General features: G+C 36.7%; 1 protein-coding gene and 1 long non-coding RNA gene across 13 annotated transcripts in view; one reads left to right on the plus strand and one right to left on the minus strand.

Annotated features, from left to right (window-relative positions):
* The window catches only part of PDE5A (phosphodiesterase 5A), a 141,978-nt gene extending 127,981 nt beyond the window's left edge, over nt 1-13,997 (plus strand). For 4 of the 5 annotated variants that reach the window (XM_042983982.1, XM_007087606.3, XM_042983981.1 and 1 more), the window contains exons 18-21: nt 1,183-1,246; nt 6,387-6,461; nt 7,873-7,956; nt 9,565-13,997. In XM_042983982.1, coding sequence (XP_042839916.1) covers nt 1,183-1,246; nt 6,387-6,461; nt 7,873-7,956; nt 9,565-9,702 — 361 coding nt within the window. In that variant the 3' untranslated portion in view covers nt 9,703-13,997. Of the gene's footprint in view, nt 1-1,182; nt 1,247-6,386; nt 6,482-7,872; nt 7,958-9,564 lie in introns of those variants that run through there. The other variant, XM_042983983.1, reaches the window with a different exon arrangement.
* LOC122237969 overlaps nt 1-19,778 on the minus strand; it is a 74,128-nt gene extending 54,350 nt beyond the window's left edge. For 6 of the 8 annotated variants that reach the window (XR_006216815.1, XR_006216816.1, XR_006216812.1 and 3 more), the window contains exons 1-3: nt 19,640-19,778; nt 18,506-18,584; nt 3,226-3,365 (exon numbers count right to left, since the gene is read on the minus strand). This is a non-coding gene — a long non-coding RNA (uncharacterized LOC122237969). Of the gene's footprint in view, nt 1-3,225; nt 3,389-18,505; nt 18,585-19,639 lie in introns of all 8 variants that reach the window. The other 2 variants (XR_006216813.1, XR_006216817.1) reach the window with 2 other exon arrangements.
* Between the last annotated feature and the right edge of the window lie 2,349 nt (nt 19,779-22,127).

The raw sequence follows: 22,127 nt of genomic DNA on the forward strand, positions 1-22,127 counted from the left end.
ACAAACTACTGTAGTTAGGGAACAGTTTTTCCCAGTAACAAAAAGGAAATCCAACCTTGGCTCCAAGTCTGCACCAGTTTCCGCTGCTCCATCCATCCTAAGCCATGAACCTCTTGCAGAGAAGTACTCATAGTTCTAGTGCTCAGTGTCGCCACTTGAATTCATGTGTCTGATTTTAATGAAGCTCATTTAGGAGCATTGTCTTCTTTGGGGGAGGCAGTTTATACTGGCAAGCACTGAAATCTTTTATGAAAATGGGCTTAAACAGTGATTAAAAATATCTCTGGTGCACTCACTTTTTCCGAGAGAGTTGGTGTAAGACGTAGAGTAGGGGCAGGAAACCGTTTTCTTTTTGCCTTACGTAGTTACGGAGAACGTGCTTTTAGGTTGGGTTTCCCAGCAGGGACGAGGGTTACCATCCTTTGCTATAAGTGTTTCTATATGACAGTGACTGGACTTTGTTTCTCCAAACAAATTATTACAAACAGGTATCCAGATCCAACATGGGAAAACACGGTGCTAAATACAGAACTATTTTCATACTGTAGTTGTGGTACCGAGCTATAGAGCACCTTGTCACCGACTCCAGATTCCGTCCTGCATGGTTTTTACTTCTCTGAACAACAGAAAGACTAAAGAGCTCTGTCCTCTCATATCCCTCCCTCCCTTTCTCTGGCACATACTGTGTATAAGTAAGAGCTTTTCACACAGAAGTCACTGCACATGTTGAGTGTATTAGGATGACCCACCTTAATTCTTGCTCTTAGAGGCCTTATATCAATAGAATATCTGATGTTATCCTTTAATGGTTAATTATTAGTAATCAATGCGTTTTCATCTTACTACCACTGAGAATGGAATACCAAGGTGAAAAAAAATAGCAACAGCAGGCAAGTTTTTACCCAGAGGTTAATAATTTCTCTCGTGCCAATCTGGAGCTAAATGAGGCGTTTTTAGGGCAAATTCCAGTAGTTCAGTGGGCAACCAAAACAGTGACACTCTGCTATCCCTGAATCAGCCACACTTCCATATAAGTTGTTTCTGTTTTTTTTGTCTTTGTAAACTGCCATCTTCATAGTTTAGGGAGCTTTAATTTAACCTTTTTACCAGTAACTATTTACTGAGAGTTTATGTTCACATAAAAAGTAAACAGTAGTATTGGGCTTCTTTTTCCCTGAACAGAGCGATGCTGATGACAGCTTGTGATCTCTCTGCAATTACAAAACCCTGGCCTATTCAACAACGGGTATGTTGTTTGCTGACAGTAAAAGTAGTAATTAAAAAGTCAAAGTAAGAAAAGTCTGTATTCTTAAAGGTAGCTTCTAAAGTATTTGTGGAAATTTTTATCCAAATTTTAAGTAGCATTAAAAGCAGAATTGGACATAAATAGGTTTTCTTTCTTAGAAGATTCATTAGCATTTGCTAATATTTATAACATATTAAGAAAGACAGCATCTATAGTAACACAGCAAAACCTAGCTGCTGATAGTCTTTAATTCCAGTACTACTTCTGGCTCACTTAGGAATGCTTTTTAGCACATTTCCTTAATAACCTTGAAAAACAGAAAAAGCGAATTATTTTTCTTCTTATGATTTTTCTTTATGGTTAGCCTACCATGCTATAACTCAGCTCTAAGTAGGCATTAGCGAGTAGAACTTAAACATTTCCTGAGTCTTAAAAATATAGAAAGTGTTGATATAAGGTGTCAGGAAGGATGTAATCAGGACCTGTGGCTAGGAGGCTAGAAATATATCCTTCTCTCTAAATAAGTAACTGCCATAACATTTTGCAGAGGTAGTAAAGGCCCTAGGCTCAGAAAAGAGATGGCTATACATGCAATGATGTGCGTATTGTGCTTTTGTTTTTTGAGACTGCATTTTGAATCCTGAATGCACTACCTGAGACTAATGACAGTCTGCTGTTGGTCAGGGCTCTGACCTGCAGAGTCATGGAGCCCAACGACAGGTTCATCTCATGAAACATACATGCTGAGAAAACAAGATCAGAAGTGTGCTATCCATGTGCCAAAGCTGACATGCCGTAAGCACTCAGGAAAGGTGGTCTTTACAGAGTGTGCTGCTCTGTAATAATAAATGGGACTGTATGCCCATTTCCAAATAGGAAAGGGAATGGAAGAGGGAAGAATTTGTCTTTGCATTTATCCTTTCTTCTTAATCAGATCCCCAAAAGGTTGAGCAATGAGGTGAGAGTCCAGACATAAAAAGCAATACTATAAAGCCTCTATAATTAAAACAGTTTGGTATGGGTGACAGACCAAGGGAACACAATAGAACTTTGAGAATTACATAGAACGTTTAATATATATAATAAAGGTAGCATTTCAAATAACTGGGGGAAAAGAGAGACTTTTTACTGAATAATGTTAGGGTGACTTTCACATCTTCTATAACCAAATGGAAAAAGACACAACTGTATCTATTCCACATACTTAAATTCCAAATGGAACATACAGTTCAGTCTAGAGAATTAAACCATAGAAGTACTAAATAAAAACATTTGTGGATTCTTCTATAACTTAGGAGTGAGAAAACTTTCCTATTGCAGAAAGAAACAATAGAAACAATAGAAACAAACAATAGAAAGAAACAATAGAAAAGACTGGTAAATTTGATTACATGAAAATTTAAAAAAAATAAAACTTTTGCATAGCAAAAGACACCATAAGCAAAGTAAAAGTCAGTGAGAAACTGGTAAAGATATTTGCAACTTATATTTGGTAGATACCCCAAATATTAAATAAATTGTAAAAAATAGAGAAGGAAAAGGGCAACAACCCTACAGAAAAATGGGCCAGAAATTTGAACAAAAAGTTGATGGAATGTGAATGGCTCTTGCTATTTGCAAAGGTTCTCAGAACCTCATTCATAAGAAAAAATGCAAATTAAAACTACACTGACACACGCAAAAAACTTGTATAGAATCTCATAACAGCTTTAATCCTAATATAGTAGTAATATCTGCAGCAGACACATTCCAAGACCCCCAGTGGTTGCCTGAAACCAGAAACAGTACTGAACCCTTATATGTACTATGATTTTTCCTCTACATGCATAACTATGGTTAAGTTTAATTTATAAATTAGGCACAGTAAGAGATTAACAACAATAACTAATAATAAAATAGAACAACTATAACAATACTGTAATAAAAGGTATGTGAATGTGGGGTCTTTTTCTCAGAACATCTTATTATATTTTACTCACCCTCCTTGTGATGATGGGAGATGATAACGTGAGAGGTAGTGAGGTGAAGGATACAGGCGTTGTGATGTAGTGTTAGGACCTTCTGACCATGTATCAGACGGAGGATCACCTGCTTCTGGACCACAGTTAACTCCAGGTAACTGAAACCATGGAAAGCAAAACTCTGCAAAAGGGGGACTACTGTAGTCAGAACTAGAAACAACCCAAACGTCTTGTCAACAGAACAGCTAAACATATTGTGGTCCATTCCTTATTCAGTGGAGCACTGCTCAACAATAAGAAGGAAGTAACCATTGATACCTGTAACCACATGGATGTGTCTCATAAACACTATACAGAGCAAAAGAAGCCACACAAAAGACTACGTTCTGTGATTTCATTTATAGGAAGTTCTGGACTAGGCAAAATTAAAGCACTACAGTGAAAGAAATAAAACAGTGATTGTGAGGAGAGGGAGGAAAGAAGGGGCAGGAATGGACAGAGAAGGGTCATAAGGGCAATAGAAATATTCTATATCTTGGATGGGGTATTTGTCACATGGTTCTATGCATTTGTCAATACACTGAACTCATGATCTATGCAATTCACAGTATATAAATTCTACTTCATTTAAAAAAAAATACCATTTCTCATTTGGCAAAATCCAAAGGTTTTATGATATACTCTATTGGAGAAGTTGAGGGAAAACAAGGAATGAAAAATACTGTAACTCTTTAGAAGTTTATAAATATACATATTCATTATTTACCATTACTTCTAGGAATCTTATCCCAAAGATATACGGGAAAGAATGTAAAAAGATATTTATATAAGGCTACTCATTTTAGTGCTATTTGTAATAGCAAAGACTGGAAGTAACCCAAATACTCATCAGTAGGTTACTGATTGAATAATTTGTAGTACGTTTACACAGTGAGTTCTAGGCAGCTATATAAAGAAATGAGGATTATCTGTATACTACTATGGAGTGATTACAAGGATCTATTTTTAAGTGGAAAAAAAGCAAGGTAGAGAAAATGTATATGGTACTCTACCATTTATCTAAGAAGAGGGTAAGGGCGTGCCTGGGGGGCTCAGTTGGTTAGGCATCTGGCTTCGGCTCAGGTCATGATCTCACAGTGAGTGAGTTTGAGCCGCACATCAAGCCTTGTGCTGTCAGCACAGAGCCTGCTTTGGATCCTCTGTCCCCATCTCTCTCTGCCCCTCTCCCATTCACACGTGCATGCTCTCTCTCTCAAAAATAAATAAACTTTAAAAAAAAGTAAAATATGAATATATGTACATATTTGCTTAATATTTAAAAAACCTAGGATTAACCACAAAAAAGTTAATGATCCCCTATAAGAGAAGGAAGGAACAGAATTTAGTGAACAGAACCACGGAACCATGTAAATGTTTAAAATCATAAGGCTGCATTCTCAGCATTAAACCTTAAAAATAAAATGAAACAAACCTGATTTCAGTTGCAAAACCATAGTGACAGAGACTATTTCATTCCAAGTGACATTAAAACAGTAATTTGACCATGTATCTCTTAGTGGAATGTACTCTAAAAACAAAAAGGAATTATAAATCCTTTAAAAAAGCCTTTAAAATTGTTTTCAATAATGTTATTATTAGTGGTAATTTTATATAGATATTCAATCACAATTGTAGATGATGTGGGATAAAAGCAAATAAAAAAATTGTATTGGTATTATTGAGGACTGTCAGTGTGAGTGGAAAGATAAAGATCTAAGGTGGATTAGGTTATGCAAAAACACTGTAGTCCTGAATTTGAACTGAAATGTTGTATGAACTTCTGTTGTGTCCTAGCTCCATCCTCTAAAAGGGCTTACAAATACTGGTAGTAATGAACAAACCTAGTGCCCATACTGAGGTTTCTAAGTATCTCATTAAAGGAACAAGGGCTCCAACAAGGAAATGGCTGATAGCAGTTTTAAAGCAGGAAATGTATAAAATGAGCCTAGAGCATCTTATTCTATCAGAAACCTGGGAAGCTTTCAAAGACTGATAGGATTCTGTCAAAAGAACAGAGATGCCAACTTTATAGCCTCCCAGTGGCCAAAATGGAACAATCTGAGTATCAGTAAGGATTGAAATACATTAAATATGTTTAAATTTAAAAGTTCAAAATAATAATAAAAATAATAAAATAAAACCTTCCCTGGTCATCTTTGATAGTTGCTTGGTAGCCATGTTACTTTTTTAATGGTAATTAAAGTGGAGAAAATCAAACATTTCTCCTGCTTTGCTTTGCTTTGCTTTTTTTTATCTCCTGCTTTTCTTATACAAATTGTACTTTAGGGAAAGTAAATAATTGATGTGGGGAACTTCCTTTTTTATTGTATTTCAACTAATAAAACAAAAAGGAATGACTGCTTTGAATATCACCTTTTTGCAGCCCTTAAGGTAGAGGATCTACTAGACAAAGATCATTAATGGTCTCTAATATCACAAAAAGAGAGGCAGCCGGGCATTGTATAGCTCTTAATGGAAGTACACAGCATTGCCTATGAAGTAGTCAAAAAAAAAAAAAAAAAAAAAAAAAAATTCGGTCAGTCTTATCAAGCCTCTAGATCTCATTACCATTGTGTGTAAATAGGGCACAGAGAAACAGTAATTGTCATCATAGGAATGCAGTCAGCAAAATCCAGATAGTGGGAAACTACAGGATAAACAACCAGTTTATTTAACAACAACAAAAAAAAATTATAAGGAAATTTTTTTAAAAGAGAAGAGAATGTACGTGTAGATTAAAATTAATTTAAAAGGCACAGCAATCAATCACAATATATGCAGCTATTTGATAACTGGTTTTCACAGCAGCTGGTATAACAGGTGCTTAATAAATATCATTGCTTATGCATACAGATGGACATACATGGCCTTTTCCCCACTAACTGCTGAAGTTGAAATAACATGTTGCTTTTTTCTGCCTAATTTCAGATTACAAACTCTAGCCTTTGTGATTAGATACATATTTAAAAGCAAATAAAATATAATTTCCATTACTCATCGTTGTTCTATTACAATTTTGCTAATGTGGTTGAAGCTAGATTTGATAGATTTTATTATCTTTACTCAAAGTCTCTATTCTATTCTCTATTCTAGAGTTATATGCTTTTAACCGCCAAAACTTAATCGGTCATTTATTTCAGATAGCAGAACTTGTAGCAACTGAATTTTTTGACCAAGGAGACAGAGAGAGAAAAGAACTCAACATAGAGCCTGCTGTAAGTCTGAGACCTTGTTGGTAGGAATTATTTCAATACATCTGTGAGTGTGGACTTCTTAACACTTTTATGAGATCTTTCCTTGAGAATACAATTTCTTTTCATTTTATTTTTTAAAGCATTTTTCTTATTAAAAGAATTTTACGTGTTTATGACAGAAAATATAAGCAAATAAAAGAAGACTCTTTGGTTCATCATATTGTACCTACTTTTTTTGTAATTTGTTTTTTCTATTTAAATTTAAATCATAAGCTACGTTTCATTCTGACAAATGGTCTTATGTATATTATTTCTAGTGATTATCTGAAATAGATGCAGCCATAGTCTATCCACTACCTTTGGGGTAATGTTTGCAGTGTTCACTATTACCAGTAGCACTTTGATAAACATCTATGTTGCTAAGTGTTTCTGTGCCATTTTTCATTATCTTGTTAGGATAAATTCCCAGAATTTCTGTGTTGAAGGGCACAGATTTTAAAGGTTTCTGATACTGCCTTGTTCACATAGAGTTTGGATCTCACAGACAAGAAAAAGACCCTTCTCAAACCATCTCTAGCTTTTGGAATGAGTTTTTCCCGAAAATGAAGCACAGCCATTTTTTTTTTAATTCAAATGGACATTTATTGAGCCCATATTAAATGGGACATGGTTATGACCCCCTTTCTGTGTGTACAGTTTCAGCCACTCTGCTCTTTAGTCTCAGCTGGGCACATCTTCTGTCTCACTAGTCTTTCACAATTAGCTCAGTGTCCTATAATGTAATGGTAGGCTCGTTCAGAAGCTCAGAATCTTCTTAGAAAGTCGTGGGTAGCACAGTAATGGTAACAGCTAATGGAGAATTTGCTTCATTTTAAACAAGTACTGTGACAGACTCATTGCTTCCCATGGGAGTGCTGGGCTTGTCTGGTGCTCCAGCCATGACCTCCTGGGAATAAGCAGAATGACATCTGCATAATCGTCACTAAGAAGGCTCTCTGTGTGGATTGAATTGTAATCAGCTGTGGCCTGAGTGGCTTCCCCCACAAAGCTGAGGGTGTTTGATTCCACATCAATAGACAATTCAAAGCCTGTGTGTTCTCCAAATACACGTCAGTGGTCAACTCTAGGGCAGTGGTTGACTCTAGGTCGGTGGTCAGCTCTAGGTCAGTGGTTGACTCTAGAGTAGTGATGAATTCCAAGGGTAGTGTGGGAAAAGTCAGCCAGGATGAACAAGACAGAATCAGGGCCTTTCTGAGCACAGTGCTGGCAGGGAATGCAAGAGGCTGACAAAGGAAGGAGACAAGCAGGTATCAGGCCTTCATCAGCTAACCTGGTGATCCATGTTTTCGGAGCCAACTTGCATTGTGTTCTTTAAGTAAATGCAGATATGTGTGTTATGTGTGTGTGTGTGTTTCTGTGTTTGTGTTTTCAGGATCTGATGAACAGGGAGAAGAAAAACAAAATCCCAAGTATGCAAGTTGGGTTCATAGATGCCATCTGCTTGCAACTATATGAGGTATTTATACAAAAACGCTAGACTTGCTAAACTTAGACCGTGTTATGAATTAAAACCTCAAGTAAATTGAAGCGATTAACACTAGGCCTTTTTCTTTTTTTTCTTTTTTCTTTTTTTTTTTTGGCTGGTGAACATGCTGTTTGCATTGAACAAGGAACACATTTTATATTTGATTTTTTTCAAAAACGTTAATTCATCAATGCATAACTATCTGTTGAGTGCCTACTGTGTGCTAGACTAGCAAATTGATGTAGGAACACTTAAAAGAATTATATGCCAGTGCTACCTTAAGGAGGTATACTGTGCATACATTATGTCAGCATATTCTTCTAAGTTTAGGCCTCAATAAAGAAAAAAAGTATCCAACTTTTTCTCATCATATAGTGTAGCTTTCATATTGTCAAGGAAAATTTTATAATGATGAAAAGAAGGTAGCTGGAAGACTATTACAGGGTCCCATTTCCTTGCACCTACTGGCTTGGAATTTTTATTTTTTAGGTAAAGATATTCTCCCTAAAACATCTGGTTTACTAGTTTAGATGTTCTTGCCCAAAATACAGAGAGCAGACACTATCCTTGTTTTTAAAAGTTTGAATAGGAAACTGTCTTCAGTTTTAATTATTTGGGAAGACAGCATTTATCATAAAGTTATCATAGAATGTCAAAACTCAAACCCTAGAATCTTCTAATCCAGACATTTTCACAATTCAGTGATGGTTTAATCTTACATTTCATATGTGTGCAAGGATTTATTTCATTTGAATCTGCTGTTAAATTCTATGTAATATTGATTTGTGCTTTTACTACATTTATTTATAACTATTATATTATAGAAGTAATAATATTCTCACCATAGAAAAGTCAGAGAATTATAATCCTACTACTCAGACACTACTGTTAATATATCACTGTATATGCTTTATGACATTTTCATATTTTTCACTTAAATTTGCCTTTTGTAATTCATATTACATCATAATGTATTTTTTATTTTTTTAACATTTATTTATTTTTGAGGGACAGAGCCTGAGTGGGGGAGAGGCAGAGAGAGAGGGAGACACAGAATCTGAAGCAGGCTCCAGGCTCTGAGCTGTCAACAGAGAGCCCAATGCGGGGCTTGAACTCAGGAACCGTGAGATCACGACCTGAGCTGAAGTCGGACACTTAACTGACTGAGCCACCCAGGTGCCCCTTCATCATAATGTACTTTTAAAGCCTGCAAAATAGTAACATAATATACCTAACCCTGTTGTTGAGTATTTATGTTATTTTCAGAGTTTCTCTATTTCAAAGAAAACTGCAGTGAACATTCTTGTATCTAAATATGTATGGCATTATAGTTGGTAAAGAATAATACCATGCGGAATTATAAATCAATCTTTATTATAATCTTGAATACGAGTCTATTTAAATACATTGTATAAAACTATTTTATAGAAAACACAAAACAGGGTGCCCGAGTGGCTCAGGCTGTGTCCACACACTTGTGAAAACCCCAGCAGTGGGTCTGCTTCTGAAATGAGTGTGAGATGTGACTCTTTGAAATAGGCCTGGGTAGAGGGCTTATTTCCTCGCTGCTTTCTAGTTTGTTTTCTTTTTCTTCTTTAGGCCTTGACCCACGTTTCTGAGGACTGTTTCCCTTTGCTGGATGGCTGCAGGAAGAACAGGCAAAAATGGCAGGCTCTTGCAGAACAGCAGGAGAAAATGCTGATTAATGGGGAAAGCAGCCAGGCCAAGCGGAACTGAGTGGCCTATTCAAGCAGAGTTGAAGTTTACAGATGGTGTATTCTGCAGTTTGTCTAGTTTTGCCACATACTGTACAGATTTAGTGTATACTTTGCCACTGCTGTATTTTTATTTTTGCACAACTTTTAAGAACATAGCATGAAATGTTTTTAGGGGACTATTACATATTTTCTGTATATTTGTTTTATGCCACTGATCTGAGATTATCAATGATACCCACTCTTAGCACATGGATAAGAGCGCTGTTTGTGATACTTTGTGTACTGCAAAGTGCAAGTTGAATTCTTGCACTGAGATTGTTTTGTTATTCGTTGTTTTGGGGGTTTTGTTTTCTGTTTTTTGGGGTTTTTTGCTTGGGGATTTTAAATAATTGTTTTTGTGTTTTCTGAATTATCAATCTTGCAAAGAATGTTTGGAATCTTTTTTTTCTCAAAAATAGGCTAGGAGAAAATTGAATGTATTCTGTGACATTTAAAACTTTCAAAAGATAAAGTGTTGTTGGCTGAGTGGATTTTAAGGTGAAAGGATACTATTTGTCAGCAATGTATTGCATTAACAAAAAAAGCTAAAACTCTGAAACAGATGGAAAGTACTAGAAGGCAGTATTGTAAAGAAAAGGTATTGTTTAATTGATTTGCTGTTTTTGTTAGTGAGCAGGAAGCAGGAAGGGGAGAACTCTTTCATTTCACGTACATTTTATCCAGGGACTACCCATAAAATCTGACCCATCTGATGGAAAGCAGGGGAAACCTTAGGAGAAGACACTAATTTCACTGACTTCACGGTCACTGACTTTACTGATGGATGAATGTGATCGAGAAATGGAATGGCCGTATCTGTCAGTGAAGGGAAACATTCTGTTGGAAGACTCTTATGAGTCAGTGAGTGTTTTGAATATTGAACTTCCTTTTTTAAATAACTTATTGTTTTTCTTACAAACCATAGTTTATAAGTGAACAGTTTAAGTCTCAACAGAAAATTGAGAAAAAAAAAGTGATAACTGGAACACTGACCTGAGGTGAGATATGACTGCAGATAAAAGGTAAAATGAACCATTATTTTTCTTTGTCAGAGGAAGTATATAGAATATTTTTAATTATATAAACAGCAAAGGGCCATACTTGATATTGGGGTCAAAATTAAATTGAGGGAGCACTGTAAGGTAAGAAAGCTTAGGCCTGAATAAACTCATGAGTATTCAGTTTGCAGTTGAGAAACTGCCCAATTTCAGTTTATAGGACTAGTCAGAATCACAGAAGTTTGGCTATGTATGCTAATTGTTGACACTGAGATTATAGTTGTTGGTATTCACTTCATTTAGCTTTTAGTACATTTAGAAAATGTTAACATTGTCTTAGATTTGAGCCCTTTTGAATGGATTCCCATTGAACACGTGTGCCATAAATACACATCTATTCAGTACTGGAGAAGTAGATAATGAATTGAACTGGTTCAAGAAAGGAAAATCTGTTCCAAATACGTGGAAATGTTTGGACTGGGGCAGAGTAGGAAGAGAAATATTTGTCTGAATTGTTAACCACCCCCCTTCCCAAAAAACAGGTTCTGAGTTTTTAGCTATCACTAAATTGGATAGCAAATCTCTTGGGGCCATGGTTCAGCATTCTGAAACACCTTTTTTTTCTCTAAACTGCCTAAAATTCAACTTATTCATTAAGTTTTGAAAATTCTGAGAGTGTATCTTACATAATGTGACTTACTTCTTACCATTCAGGTAAAAAAAAAAGGGCAAAACAAATTGTACTGCCATTACTTTGTAGTGGTAAAGGCTAGTATAGAATGTTATCAGCTGTTTGTTTCCATATGTATTATTGTTGTAATACTTGTATTTTCAGGATGTTATTCGATTTTTATTTGATGTCATACAGGTGAGATCTATAAGATTGCCTCTTGGTGGCACTGGTGTGTAAATTACACAGGCTGTTACTAAAATAACATATCTATATACTGGTATCCCCCTATGCATGCATACATAATTCCTTAGTGTAGAAAAATTGTTTAAAGAATAGCAGTCTTTAATGACCTTTACATCATACACATTGTGATTTAGCAGTTATGCTAAAATCTGTAATCACATACTTTAGTAGTTTGTTTAGCTCCATCTAATCTATGCCACTGAGATGTATGGAGGTTTTGTATGTGTGTCATTTTAACAAGCAAGAAGATATATTTAGATTAGAAATTGTTTGGTTTACCTTTAGACAGTGGTTTATTTTACTTTACTAGTTTAGCAATTAAAAGAAGTTGGGTAGTACCATGCCTATTTTGTTGTTGGAAGTTTTAGTTCTTATACGAAGAGTACTTCTTTAGGACCAGTTAGTTGGTGCAAATAATTTTTAATTTTTAGGAAAATCATTCCATACATAGATTAATATCTAGTACAGGGGCAAAATCAAAGCTTTAGTTCTTACGTGAGTATTTTTCCCAGTATCTTCTTTCTCTCTCTCTCTCTCTCTCTCTCTATATATATATATATATATAGTGGGAATATATATATATACACATAGTGGGAATATATATATATATATATATAGTCCTCCCTCATCCTGCTCTATGTTTCTGTTACCCATAACTAGCAAGAAGTTATTCTTTTTCTGGATTAAAGTAATTTTGTGATAGTTATAACTGAATGACATACCATTTCATTTCAATTTTTAGCTCCAAAAGTCCCCACTGTTATACTAAGTTGTTAAAAAATCTCTATAAAATTGTCTGGCCTTCTATTTTTCACAAGACTGGCCCTTGCCAGTCGCAGTCCTGTGTGAACTTGTGTAAGTCACTTAACCTCTGTGTGCCTGAACACATTGGGCTGTTAAAGGAGTTATGTTTGGGTGAAGCCTTTGTCTTCAAGGAGAATGTCACAGAGGGCAGCTACTGTGTAAGCCCTAGCGGGTCTTGGAGACCAGTGTCAGAAGTGGGATATTGGGCTACAGAGCATGGTATCTCATTCCACATGTCATTTCCTGTTTTGAAGATTGAAAACAAGACAATACATTTATTTGGCTTCTCATGTGCATCACCAGTGACTGTGAGATTTTGAGCACCTTGCCTCAAGGTACAAACTCTGGACAGTGGTGTTGTCACCACTGATCTCTTAATCATAAAGAATAGTTTCCTTCAATAAGAGTACTGAGATAAGAAAGTGTATGAAAATATACTCAAAATACTTGGTTCTGGGAGGAAACCGGTCACAGATGTATTCTTGCCTAGCAGTGGAAGTGCCTTTATTTTTAGCATAGAGCACAAATGTTAGACCTACTCCAGTTTGACTTTCAGTTTTCCTGTGTTTTCCACCAGATTTTACTCCTAACACTTTATAGGTCATCACAAGCAGTGCTCTTGTTTTGTTTTGCTTTGTTTTGTTTACAAGAGTGATTTTAAGAAGAGAGGAGGAAAAGGTGTAATTGCTGTCCTCTCCTGTGAACAACTGTAGTTAAAATGAGGTGGTATAATTTAATGTCTCAGTATTAGACATGCAACAGTCCACCTTTTATCAAGTCCCTGCGACATGTCAGGCACTGTGTTCAGCCAAGGAGACAGAGCAGTGACCTCAAGGAGCTCACAGTCTGCAGGAAGTGCTGGATAAGAGACTTACCAGCTTCTGATCCTGCCAATTGAACATGAAAATATAGGGTACGTTATATCACTTTCATTTTCATCTATAAAATACGTATTATACAGTTTTCTGAGGACCTTCTCCCGCCCCGCCCCTGCACCCTCCCCCTCAAGGATCTTCTTTACCTGGAACTTACTAAGAATCTGTCCGTGAACATCCTGCCTTCTAACAAGTATGGATCATTTAGCCCATTGATAGCTTAAAGAACACCTTAAGTAAGGAGTCATGTATTCTACTATATAGGTTTTTTTCCCATTTGCTAGCCAGGTAGAGCTTACTCAGAGTTCTCTTAGATTGTTAAATTGTGCACAGTTTTGGACCCCTTCTGCTCCACCACAGGGAGCAAGGAAGAAAGTATTAAAGCTCACTTGGCCCTTCCATATGCTTCTCAAAAGCCTGTGTAAACATGTCTTAATAAATGTCATTGAAAGCAGTGTAAATAGTTGAAAATATAAATTTCTATTACGGTTTAAGAAAAGAAAACCTTATGGATCATCACTAGCCACTGTTAATATCTATTTGTATTCTTATACCTTTTTCAATATATTTGAACAAATATATAGTTTCTGGCACTATTTTTGTACTAGGATAAAGGAGTTACTGTGTATATTATGTTTAGCTTTAAAGTCATTTTAAATAATTGTGAGTGTTGATTTCTTGTCTTTCCTCTCCCCCCACCATGAGAACCATGTCAGATGACTCTTCCATGACAAAATCACTTTAAAGGAACACTTCCCTACCTGTGATCCCTATAAAATCAAGAGATGGTCAGAGTGATCTTCTGTCGTGCAAACTCTTCACCTGTCAGTTGTTTACTCATTTTGCTATGCTTTGTAAGAATAAAAAGAATGAATAAGTAGGTATGACTACTGTGTGATTATTAGGGGAATTTTAGGCAGGGAGGATGGGTCCAGTGCTTTGAGAGACTGTAGGCAAGCTAGCCTTTGGTCATATTAGCTGAGAAAATGTGGTTTAATCAAACCCTTTCCTTAGTCAAGACTCCTCTCAGTAATACTCTTCTTTTTATTAACATCCTTTGCTACCAATTTGAAGGCAACATTTTCCATACTTCCTGTGCTTCAAGTCGGTAACAGCTCTCCGGAGGGTGATGATTACCTGCTTATTGTTGCATAAGGAGCTAAGACTTAGGAGTTAAATACCTGACAAATGGCATGAGCTGGATTCGAGCCTAGACCTGTCTGGTTTCAAAGCAGGTATTTATTCCATTTAGTTCTTTCTTTGAATTTTAATTGTAAAAGTTCCAAAATCCATTCTTAGTGGATCAAATGGGCTATCTACAAGCTTTAGAGAGAAGATTTACCTCACCCAGCAGGTTTGGTTTTGCTTGGGTTTTTACTGTTAATTTTCCTATAGTTCATCTGAATAGCTAATGTCCCACCTTCACAAAATCCCAGATACCACCCTGTTTCAGTACTGCTAATGTAGAGGTGTGAGGGTATAATTAAATTCAGAATATCTGATTCATTATTTAGTTTTGCTAATATGACAAGCCCTAGACAAGTCCTCTTCATGTGGGACATAATATCTAGGCTATACCTAATTCACAAAACTAAAGACAAAAATAAAATGAAAGCTCATGTAAAATAATAGTTTAGATTTTCTGACCAGTAGGAGGCATGAGAGTTTCCGTTTTATTTAAAGTACTCCTCCCCTACTGGGTACAATGAAAAAAACTGTTTTTTTTTTTTAATTTTTAAAAATGTTTATTTTTGAGAGAGAGAGCATGAGCAGGGAGAGGGGCAGAGAGAGAATCCCAAGCAGGCTCTACACTGACAGCGCAGAGCTTGAAATTGGGTGTGAGATCATGACCTTAGCTGAAATCAAGTCAGACACTTAACCGACTGAGCCACCCAGGAGCCCCTAAATTTTTTTATTTTAATGTTTATTTGTGAGAGAGAGAGAGAGAGAGAAGAGACAGCATGAGCCAAGAAGGGGCAGAGAGATGACACAGAATCTGAAGCAGGCTCTAGGCTCTGAGCTGTCAGCACAGAGCCCAACGTGGGGCTTAAACTCACTCATGAACCGTGAGATCACGACCTGAGCTGAAGTCGAACACTTAACAGACTGAGCCACCCAAACTGCTTTTTAAAATATTTTTACTAGCTAAAGAAAAACAAAATGGAAATAATAGAGAATTAATTCTTGGTTACTGCTCTTTGTTCAGTGATCATTTCATCAAGATGTCCTCCAAACAATAACTGATCATCTGAAGGCTCTGACTGATACTCAATATTCCATCCATGGAGACAGTCATCCCATTTTGCAGAAAACGAAAGCTGTATGACAATTCTCTTCAACTCACATTCTTGCTATTAACTGTGCTGCCTTCTCAGCAAACCGGGATTCCTAGGTTTGATATATGCAAGTGTCACAATATGATTTTTTATTTTTAAGGCACATGACATTAAATTCACAGAAATTCTTTGAACTTGCAGAGAATAATCTCTGATTTTAAGCTATGTTCAGCCTTGGCAAACAAACAAAAACTATGTTTCCTGTTCACAAACCACTTCCTCAAAATAAATATGCACAAAAGGTATGAATGGAATCTAAATGATTATTTGAAACCAAAAGAAATCTGACGAATTAATTGTATGCATGATTTCTTTCTAGCTTGCCTTATTTTAAGTGTATGTGTGTGTGTGTATGTAAAATATACAGGAACTAAGTTGACTTTCTCAATCACCTAACAGCAATCTCAATGGCACTTTTTAGGATTCTTCTTTCTAAATCACCATGTAAGGGACAAGATTGCATGGCCAGACAGTGGGGGGCAGCAGGAGGGGAAGCAATAAACGTAGACTGCCACAATAGCTTTCAACCTTAATATCCCCAACATTGATTACTTTTAAAGCCATATTTCACTTCATATCACTGTTTCCCCTTACCCAACAGGAGTGTTTTTAGGCTTTATCTGACATATTCCTGTATGTCTATCTAGCATATTACTGTAAGAAATAAGCTTCTCCTTTTACCAATCAGCCCTCTGAAGTTCAGGAATTCTCTGGTCTCACTGATCTGCATAACCTAAGGAAGAAAGGCATAAAACATGGTTAATGACTGCTTCAGCTACAACTGCTTGCTCTGCTCACATGTGCTCATGCTCTCTCTCTCCTCCTCTCTCTCCCCTCATTCACACAAGCCAATAGGAGTAGTTTCTAAGAGTGCTCTACTGAGTCTGTTAGAATAAGTTACAGATTTCTTGGGAGATGAAGGGACGATTATGTCCTACATTATTTCCTCTTTCTTGAAACCTCTCTTTCTCTTTTTTCTATTCTAGCTCCATCCCCTTGGCCTTCAAACATATTTGATTCTCCTGTGCCCTAAGACACCTTGAATCACACAGCCCTCCTAACCTACCAAGCATCTCTGCATCTTCCTTGTACTTTGAAGGTACTCAACAAATACTGAGTGAAAGAACAGATTTCCATAATTTTCCATCTGACATAAAATTGATATTTTATAAAGAAACAGGAAGGTAATTCCACTGAAGGGAAACAAAAATCAATATAGTGCTTTTAGACATTCTCAGCTGGACAAGAGCTAAAATTTAACATGAAAAAACAAGCTGAATAAAACAATATCTTAGGAAAAAAACACTTGTTTCCTGCTGTGAAAAATAAGTTAGCTACCAGACTTTCATTAATAAATTGATAACCATTGGTGGCATTACTCCCAGTGGGAATTGTACCATATTGCTACAAAGCTAAAGTCATAAAGGCTAGAGGCCAACGGTCTTATGGAGGAGAAAGGATTTGTACTTAAAAATAAATAAGCAAACAAAAGTCAACCAAAGATGTTCCTTCATTCACTCACAAACATTTCATTCTCAACCCAAGCAGGGGTAAACTAAAAGGCCTGGCCTCACAGAGCTTCTAGTCCAATGGAAGCTACACACAAGGGACAATGATCTCCGGTCTGTGCATTGAGGGTGGGAAGTAGAGGTACTTAATTCAAACTTGAGGGTTCACAGTTGGCTTCCTTCAGAGTATAATATCTGGTTTAGCCAAGTGAAAAGGGAGAAGAACATTCCAGGCGGAAGAAACAGTATGTGTGCAGACCTAGAGGTAGCTGACTAGGGAACTTGAAAGTTTTCCCGTCATTTATTTATTTATTTAAATACTTACTGGTTTTATAGTTATGAATGATGAAGATTAAAACTATTTATAAAGTATTGATATGATGTATAGATCTTTATAAATGTATAAAATAAAGCAAATGTGCTTCCACAAATGTATGTTTGAACTCTTAAGAAAGAGAAATCGCCAGAGGCCAAAATAAAGCCAATTAAAAATCAAATGAGTAAGCATGTGAACTGATACTTTGTCAGACCAAGGAATATTTGCAGATATATATAATGAAGGGTATTTAATGCCCACGCAAGCAGGAAACAGGGTAAATGGTTCTCCAAGAAAAGCTTAAACTTTTGAAAGAAGTGAATTGAAGCAATTCATAATGCCTGAAGTCAGAAGCCACAAGAGTAGCATCAGATCCCCATGAAATTCAGACAATAGAGTTCTTTGATTGAGGCTGTTGGGAGGAATCAATTTTTTACTCTTGTCTTTCCAAATGAAGGAACACCTCTAAAATGACACTTTTAGCCTCTTGTTCCACCTCTAACTCAACTCAGTGTCAAATACCCGACTGGAGGGTCATAGACATCAGTCCACACCCCTTAAGTGGGTGAAATAAATCTCATAAAAAGCAGTGAATGCTGGAAATTTGTTTCTTTTCCTTACCTTTCGAACCCAATATAATCCAATGTACGTTGGAAATCCTAGGTAAAAGTGTCTGGTTACGTGGCCTGTTTCAAGATCTAGCTTGCTAAAGGGGTGGGGTTTCAGGCAGGGAATGTAACTTAGCAAACCCATTTAACCAAAACATGTTCTCCAACCTATACGTGTTCTTCAAACACCTTATTTACCTATCTCTGCAAAGCTCCACACCAGCCAGCATCACATTGTTTTCTCAGAGTGCTATGCCTATCTCCTGTAAGGTCTTTCTAGACTGTCATTCTGCACTATCAGTGGGCCACTTCAATCAATGGCCTTTCCTGCTTCTGATCAATGTAAATCTGCGCTTTCCTGAGTCTGTCCATCTGCTGTTTGAGGGACATAATGTACAAGTCAGAGCATTCTTCTTACTTACGTGCTAGTGGCTGTATAGAAGGCAGGAGCGAGCCAACATTGAATGAGATCCCAGGAATGCAGTGATTACCGCCTAAAGACTTGAAGAAAAGCATAGTTGTAAGGTATGTTGTTCTATTTTGTGTTATAAAATTCTGAAAGGTAAATTTAACATGACGAGAAACTATCGTTCGTATTTTTCTTCTGCCTATTCTAAGACTTGCGTTTATGATGATCATCACCTGATGACCATCAGCTCACTGGCAGCCAGTATTCATAGGCAGCACAATGGATGTGGCATCGTCAGAACTAATAATATAACCAATATAAATAAATGGTATTAGGGAACTGCAAAAGCAAGAAGATACTATTTTCACACCAACAGGTTCTAAAGAGCCACAACATTGTGAGTATAACAGAGTTGCTCTTTCTTTCTCTCAGTGGAAATTATGAAATTAGGGAGGAGGAGCACATTTGACAATGAAATATACAAGAAAATTGTTCCTGAACCTGAATAAGAAGAGACGGTACCTAGACACTGCTAGTGTGAACTGATTTTCACATGCGCTGCCTGGACAATGAAAAATGTAAACATCACTTCTGTACCCAATCTTCTAAATTTTTCATTGAAAATTTTAATTGTGTTAGCCTCCTATTGCTGGTGTAAGAAATTACCAGAAATGCATGCACTTAAAACTTATCTTACAGTTCAGGAGATCCGAAGTCTAAAATGTGTTAGCACCGCTGCATTCCTTCTAAAGGCCATTTCTCTGCCCTTTTGAGCTTTTAGAGACTGCATGCATTGCTTATATCGTAGCCTCTTCCTCCATCTTCAAAAAATAATGTAAATTCTGACTCTATTCCTTTTAGGAAAGCAAACATTTATATGATAAAATAGATTTTATGGGGCTTTTGAAAGATGTAAACAAAATGTGTTAAGTGCCTAGCACAAAAAGTACACAAGTGGGAGACTGGGAGACATGGTTATTGTTACTATTTTCATGATGATGATAACGATGAAAGATTTCTATCCCAGAAGTTAAAATCTTAAGAAGAAAAAACTGACTACTGAAAGCACATCCAGAACGAGTTAAACTTAGATTGTACTTTGCCATTTACCAAGCTGTTTCACACACATGATCTTATCTCATCTTACCCGCAATTCTGTGACACAGGCATTATTTTCATTCCTGATTTTATGATGAAACTGAGTCTTGAAAACTCAGTTGCTTCACCACTTGTAGTCTGCATTTTGCCACTTGAACCCAAGACACCCCCCCATCAAATCTGCTATACTTTTCATTACAAAATAGTTCTGCTCTCTAACAGTTCCAAATTCTCAGGTGTTTATTATGTATATCAGTAATTTTCAAAGCCGGGTTCTGGGCCAGCAGCATCAGCATCAGCATCACCTGTTAAAAATGCAGATGCTCAGGCACCATGCCTGAAGTGCTGAGGGTCAGGATGGGCAAGATGAGTTTTGTATTAGCCCTCCAGGTTATTCTGATGTACTCTAAAGCTTGAGAACCACTGATCTAAAATATTGCTCTCTTCTTCTAACTGCTTACAACCCCGAGATTAAAGCCACACAAACCCATGTAAAAAATGATTCAGTGATTAAACTGACACTTTTATTAGAGAGAATCCTAGAAGTTTGAAGAGCAAACTCATTGAAAACTTTGTTCTAATTATTTGGATTTTTCACCTCAACAAAAGTACAACATATTCTGTCTGTGTATGAAAGAGAAAAGTAAAAACCTGGGGGCTTTAAGATTGAATTTCAATAGGGACAGAAGTAGGATAATAATGATGGCTTCCATTCATTTATTAATCTATTGATGGACAGTTGGGCTGCTTCCATAGTTTGGCTATTGTAAATAATGATGCAATAAACATCAGGGTGCATGTATCCCTTCAAATTAGTGTTTTTGTGTTCTTTGGGTAAATACCCAGTAGTGCAAATTCCTGGATCCTAGGGTAGTTCTATTTTTAACCTTTTGAGGAACTTCCATACTGTCTTCCACAGTGGCTGTACTGGTTTGTGCTCCCAGCAGTGAACAAGGGTTCCTTTTTCTCCACATCCTCACCAACACTTGTTTCTTGAGTTTTTTATTTTAGCCATTCTAACAGGTGTAAGGTGATAATTTGCATTTCCCTGATGATGAGTGATGTTGAGAGCATCTTCTCATGTATCTGTTGGCAGTCTGTAGCTCTTCTTTGGAGATATGTTTGTTCATGTCTCTTGATCGTTTTTTAATTGGACTATTTGCTTTTTTGGGTGTTGAGTTTTATAAGGTTTTTAGATATTTTGATTACTTCTCCTTTATTGGATATGTCATTTGCAAATATTTTCTCCTATTTCAGTAGGTTGTCTTTTAGTTTAGTTTTTTGTTTCCCTTTGCTGTGCAGAAGCTTTTTATTTTGATGCGGTATATATATATATACAATGGAATCTTATTCAACCATAAAAAGAATGAAATCTTGCCATTTGCAAAAACATGGATGGATCTAGAGTATAATGCTAAGCAAAATAAGCCAGTCAGAGAAAGACAAATACCATATGAGTTCACTCATATGTGGAATTTAAGAAACAAAACAAATGAACAAAGGGGGAAAAGAGACAAACCAAAAAAACAGACTCTTAACTGTAGAAGACAAGCAGATGGTTACGAAAGGAGTGTGGTATGAGGGATGAGTCAAATAGGTGAAGGGGATTAAGATACATCGATTTCAATGAGAACTGAGTAATATACAGAACTGCTGAATCACCATACTATACTAATACTGAACCTAATGTAACTCTGTATGTTAACTACACTGGAATTAAAAATTTTTTAAATATGTTGTGGGGTGCATACATACATACATAAAATGATGGTTTCCAGAATTTCCTCTCCTATATTATCTATGATTGCTTAAGCAGGACCTTGAAAGATTAGTCTATTATCAGTCCTCCTCCTCTTCCTCATTGATCATATGCTTTGAGAACACTTAATTGCAACAGGCCAGAATGACGAGATTACGTCCTCTCACAGTTGGAACAAAGACAAATCGTATGTGGCATGCCACAGGCCGAGAGGGGCAAAGGGAGAGCTGACATTTTATATGTTATAAATACTGCTTACTCGTAGTTCATCAAATTGTTTCTAGATCTGGGAGTAAGGGCAAAGGCTCTCATTCTGATTTACCATCTATGTCCTGATGGGTTGAATCAATATCCAGGAGCAATTTGGGAGGGCAAAGATCCCTGCAGGTTGCCACACCAGAGGTTTATTAGCAGAAGCTAGGGATCAATCAAGCTTTGAAAGAGGCCCTGGGGAAGACTTGCAAAAAGCATCCCTCAGGTAAAGCAGTCTGCTCCAAGTCTACCATGAAGAGTAAGCATTTCAAAGGAGATTTAGAAGAGAAGGTGAGGTTAGCAGTGCTTTCATCAGAAGCCCAGATCTAGGGTAAGGTTGGTTCTCTGCTCAGCCTTAGGCTTTCCTTGTCCCTCTAGTTTGGAGCCTCTTCAAAACCTGGGGTATACTCCACATGAGAATGGGGTTACTCCAACTCTTCAGGGAAAGAACTCTACCATGGCCAGGGAAGAGACCCTGGCATCCGTCCTGTCATAGGTACAGTGAAACATCTTTCTGCAGAGCCCT

The sequence above is a fragment of the Panthera tigris genome, chromosome B1, assembly GCF_018350195.1.
Source record: "Panthera tigris isolate Pti1 chromosome B1, P.tigris_Pti1_mat1.1, whole genome shotgun sequence".
Taxonomy (NCBI): domain Eukaryota; kingdom Metazoa; phylum Chordata; class Mammalia; order Carnivora; family Felidae; genus Panthera; species Panthera tigris.